Here is a 5,442-nt window from a genome sequence, read left to right on the forward strand (position 1 = left end):
TTAATCAATGCACACTAAATCAATTATATATATACTTCATCTCAGAAAAATAAGATGGAAGCTCAAATATGAATAACTACATCACATTCAACCAAGTAGTGTTGCAAATACTATTATAATGAATAAACTGTAACATACATCTTAAAAGGAAAAAATAACACTAGACTATGAGCTGAAGTTGAGAAACTTCATACTCTTTAAGAATGTGTGAGCTTGACTGAGCTGCCGAGGTGGACAACACACAACAACAACCCATACACAACTCAAGGGAATTGAAAATTTCCAAAATCTTGATGTCCTGAAGGAGGGTATACGTAAACAGCGAGCAACGAGATAACAATGCAAATGAGAGCAGACCATAAGAAGACAATGGTTGGGATCTTTCCCCTTTTCCCCATCAAACCTTTCGCGAATGGATAGAGATGAGATAACACCCAAAAACTGAAGAACACACCTCCAAGAAGCTTGCTCCATTGTGGGAAAGGACTATACACAGTCCTGAATGTTCCCACTGCAATTGCAATCATGTTAAGCAATATGATTGTGATTGGTGGAATCATTAGTACTGTCCAACGAAACTCGTAAAGCTCAGCAAATTCATCTTCTCCATCATCAGGTGCAGAAGATTTTGATGTCAATGTGAAATTGATGTCAACTCCTGCTATAACTTTCAATAGTCCTTGTATTACAGCAGCAGGATGTGCACTTGTTCCACCAATTAACCAGAATTGTTCGTTTCTCCACCAATCTTCAAGTGTGATTCCTGACCATTTGATTTCAAGGAGAGCAAGCATGCATAGGGTGGTTGTGATTGCCAGCAAGAACACCAAGAAAGTGATATTGAGGGATTGCACAATGAATTTTCCTGAGAAGAGTGAAAGTGCAGGCAAGACACAATAGACAAGTAGGAACATTGAAGTAAATGGATACATTCCCACGTTAAAATATGCCACCCTCTGCAGAAACTTCATTCTCGGACTTGCAAATAAAGCATTGTTGCGAGAAAAAAAGATTTCAACCGAACCTGTTGCCCATCTGAGAACTTGGATGAGCCTATCTGTTAGGTTGATTGGGGCTGTTCCTCTAAATGCATCTCTTTTTGTGACACAATAAATTGATCTCCATCCTCTATTGTGCATCCTATAACCTGTCACAACATCTTCCGTGATCGAACCATATATCCATCCTACTCTTTTGCCCCATTCGGTTTTATCCTCATAATAGCAACTTATGACACCAACGGCCTCAGCAAGTGCTGAAGCATCCAATGGCTCGCGCTGTACAGCAAGTGAACCTGCTGGCCTTCCTTGACAGCCTTTGCCCCGTAGCTCATGCAGCAGCCTTCCACCAAATTCAGCTACAGCAATAGAGTCAACGAGTGGAACAGAGTTTCCAAACTGCTTTGTAAGCAAGGATCTGCTTACTTCCTCCTCATCATCTTTATCATTCCCAATCATTGGCAAAAACATCTCATCATCCTCTTGATCCTTTTGTATATTAGGTTTCCTCAAGAGCTTTCGAGTCTTCCTGCTACCAAACCATCCACGGTGTTCAGTTGCTCTTGGTGGACTAAACCCATAAAGAGCAATTCTTCGAAAAATGCAGCCTGTTCCTACATACATTGGACCCTGCAAACCATCCAGTGCTCTCATGCTAACATCAAAGAAAACTGTATTGTGGTTTGCATATCGATCGTTAGGATCAATACCCTCAAACCTCTGAGGGAACTGCACATAACAGATCCTGTCACCTCCTTTGTCAAGCATAAAGCACATTCCCTCTCTCATAGCCAATGAGTTATATATGTAATGGTCACAATCAAGATTGAGAATGAATGCACCATTTGACATAATTGCACTGGCTCGAACTAATGCATTCATCGCTCCAGCTTTCTTGTTGTGATCAAAACCAGGTCTCTTTTCTCTGGAAACATAAACCAGCATTGGCAATCGTACATCAACGTCTGTTGTGTCAATCATGTTCTTCTCGTCTACTTCATTCCCATAAAGTGGCTCTGCATTTGGAGGAACCAACATGATCTGCAACATACAAAGTTCAGGAACTCAGCAAAATAGTTGGACTACAAGATTGGGCCTTTTCATTTCTGTCCCGTCAGCCAAAATACACAAAACCTATACAATGATTATGTATATGGTATGTATATTTGTACTTAATATACAAACCTGATCAACAAAAAATTAGAAATCTCTTCTTTTCTTCTGTTGATATAACCCCGCATAAACATTTACCGGCTATTATGTTTTAGAGCGGTCCAAAAATATAATTATCCCTACAAAAGATTTCATATTTAACAAGAGAACTCGAAGGACAAAGAACATTACCTGTATAATACCCTCATGATCACCTCTTGAATGACCTTCCTCTCCTGATGACCAAGTACCATGCCAGTGAGTTCCATCAGACATCCAAGTAGCTTTAGGGACCTTGATGGGTTCAGAGAGATCCTCTCCAAGTTCAACCTGTTTTCTTTTAGCCCTTAACTCCTGTTGTGTGTTATAAGCATCTGATCGTCGCCTTATTGACTCTGGCAAGGCGTTTATCCTCACCTTGAATTCATCATATTCCCTCTTCACCCTTCTTCTATCCCTAACAAAGTCAAGTCTCACTTTGTTTTTTAGTGGATCGCGCTTTTGCCCAAAGTATGACTCAGGATTTCGAGGTTCTATCTTATGTTTTTTACAGAAGGGAACCCATATTGTTGCAAAGCTAGCAGCTTCTGCAAGAGCTTCAAATGTCACTAGGGAACCTCCATCATCTGATAAGTAACACGCCACCTTTTCGACAGGATAATCAACAGCAAGAATGGAAAGGATTGTGTTTGCAGTTACAAGGGGTGGTTCTTTTTCTGCATCAGCAGTTGAAACAAACACATCAATGCCTGGCAAGTCAGACAATCCCTTCGGGTTCCGAAGGTTTGGTCCTGAACTTTCAAATCTATCTTTCAATACAGTGAGGTCAGTGATTCTTTTAACAGGACAGAGCTTTGGCAACTGATCAAGAAGCCAAGATATTGCAAACCAAACCTCACACACTACTGACATTATCCATAACCACATTGCCTCATGATTTGGATGAGAAATCCTCCATGTCAAGAAACAAGCCAAAGCACCAAGACGAAGAACCATGAGCAACCTGCATATTTCACATTCATATATCAAATTCAATTTTTGATACTGATTCAAATATTTTATCATTTGAAATAATAGCAGTCAATCTGCAGATGATTATCTTTCAATGTGTTATTGTCTAAGCATGCCTTGACTAAAAGTTTAATCTATTTAAAGAGGAGAGTTTATACACGTGATTCAAAAAAATGGTGGAGTGTCACACTTAGGAATTGAACTTTTGATCTTAAAGCAATTTTTGAACCCGCTTAATTTTTGTCTAAGCATGCCTCACTTAAGAATTTATTCAATTTATGTCTAAACATGAGTACATGACCCCTCACGTGTGGATATAATACCTTTTTCTTGGCGAAGTAGAGATATTATTGTTTATGGATGGCAATTAGACTTGAAATGAGGATATTTGCTTAGTTTGGTACTACTTTGAACTGTGTGGACCATTTAAGCTACAGTTAAATTATTTAGAGAAAAGACACTTCTATTGTAAGATCATTTTCTGTTGGTGGATGACAATTAACTAAAATTTAAGCTATTAGTGAAAGGGCATATAGGAATTCAGCAAAGAAAATTTAAACTAACTCTATAACTATGAATATAATGAACACAAAACAGTAACAAGACATGTAATTTAAATGATTACCTGTATGGACTGATAATTGCAGCTGAAATTCCAACTTTCCTTGTCAAAGGTCTATTTCTTCTGTCACTAAAATCAGGAGGATTGGCAGATCTATCAATACCTCTCCCAAATTCATATCCATCAGAAGGCCACAAAGCATTCCCATAACCATAAGTCCCTTTAGTTTCAAAAAGCCAACTAGTATGATCAAAATCTTTATTTGGATTCTTGAAAGACTGCACTAATGAAAAATTCTTCTCCATCCTACCCCTTCCTCCCCTTGAAGGCAACGGATTCGCCTGATCTTTAGCTTCCGATTTCGGTTCATCACTTTCATCATCACTAACACCCTTACCATAACTTTCTTTACAACCAGGACAGTTACCTCCATTAACTCCCACACAATCCAAATAACACTCTCTACAAATCACAAACCCGCATTCACACTTTTCCTCAGCTTTTTTCTCATCACATCCTTCCATTTGACACATTGTTTTACACTTCATAACCATATGTTCATCATCATCATCATCCTCTAAACTCTTTCTAACATGTGCTTTAGTAACAGAATTAAAACCACCAGTAAAGATTGTATCTTTAATATACCCATCACTAGGATTTCCATTCCCATAACTTTTTCTAGTACTACCAACAGGACTATTTTGGGAATCTACAACAGTTCTATTATCTGGAGTTGGTGGTATATGAACTGTATATGCTACAAATTCATCAGTACTTTCTTTAGACATAGAAAGATACCTTCCACCAGATGAACCCCTATAACCTTTACCACTTAAAGGCGAATTCGGATTATTCGATAACGAATGCCTTCGAATAGGACTAGTTAAACCATGGCATCCATTATTTGGAGATGAAGTAACTGTAATTGTTACTGAAGAAGATGGTGAATCAACCCCCATTTTTTGGTTATGAAAAAAAATTCAAGAAAATTATGCAGAGTTGATTAAAACAAGAAAAAGAAACAACCCATTTAAGGAGCAAAAGAGAAAAAGAAAGGATTTGTTTTTGGATGATAATATGTGGGAAATGAGAAGAGTTAAGACATCCTTAAATTTGAAATTTTGAGATTGGAAAAAGGTGGTCTGTGTAACGGTCGAGAGATCTTGACCGTTGGATTTATGAGATCTATTGGCTATGGGTGGCACTTGAGAACGGTCTGATTGAGTAATACAGGATTTTCTGATGTGGACGTGAAAGTCAAAAGAGAGGTAAAGTTTTCAACTTTATTTCGATTAAAAAAGAGAAAAAGAAAGGAGTAATTTGTTTTCCAGTTTAAATACTTAACGGTCGATTTAATAAAAGCCTTGTTCGGTGGTGATAGCCGATAGGGAAGAAAAGTAAAATAGAGAAATAGAGAAAGTCTTCTTTCATTTTATTTTTTTTTTTTTTTTTTATGAAGAGTTTATGAAGAGTTGCATGAGGCGAAACAGACACAGACACTCCCTACCTTAGGTAGTATCTAAAAACTAGTAAAGGTCTGGGTAAGTGAAAATATATAGTATAAACTCCCAAGAGACAAAAAAGCTGCCCTACAAGAAAGGATTAATGTGGTATAGTTCGGATTTCGAAATTTCTTGACCTCTAATTTACACGTCCGCACCGTGGGCATTTGATCCGTGAATCTACTCCGACCTAAAAGAATTGCATGGCGAGTTG

The 5,442-nt window shown here is 38.0% G+C and overlaps 1 protein-coding gene across 1 annotated transcript; it reads right to left on the reverse strand.

The window, feature by feature from the left end:
- On the reverse strand, window positions 1-4,816 carry LOC132047532 (cellulose synthase-like protein D5). Its single transcript, XM_059438565.1, has 3 exons — window positions 3,787-4,816; window positions 2,343-3,153; window positions 1-2,039 (listed from the first exon to the last, which is right to left on the reverse strand). Exons 1-3 carry the CDS (start codon window positions 4,683-4,685, stop codon window positions 264-266), a joined length of 3,486 nt encoding a protein of 1,161 aa, XP_059294548.1. The 5' UTR covers window positions 4,686-4,816; the 3' UTR covers window positions 1-263.
- Window positions 4,817-5,442: the final 626 nt, after the last annotated feature.

This window comes from Lycium ferocissimum, chromosome 1 (assembly GCF_029784015.1).
Source record: "Lycium ferocissimum isolate CSIRO_LF1 chromosome 1, AGI_CSIRO_Lferr_CH_V1, whole genome shotgun sequence".
Taxonomy (NCBI): domain Eukaryota; kingdom Viridiplantae; phylum Streptophyta; class Magnoliopsida; order Solanales; family Solanaceae; genus Lycium; species Lycium ferocissimum.

What these genes read in the sequence shown, in the direction of transcription:
- LOC132047532 (XM_059438565.1), bottom strand. Translation starts at nt 4,685, where the DNA reads ATGGGGGTTGATTCACCATCTTCTTCAGTAACAATTACAGTTACTTCA. An exon ending in GCAATTATCAGTCCATACAG is followed by an intron (nt 3,154 to 3,786) that starts GTAATCATTTAA and finishes TGAAATATGCAG; the next exon opens with GTTGCTCATGGTTCTTCGTC. An exon ending in ATCATGAGGGTATTATACAG is followed by an intron (nt 2,040 to 2,342) that starts GTAATGTTCTTT and finishes TGTATGTTGCAG; the next exon opens with ATCATGTTGGTTCCTCCAAA.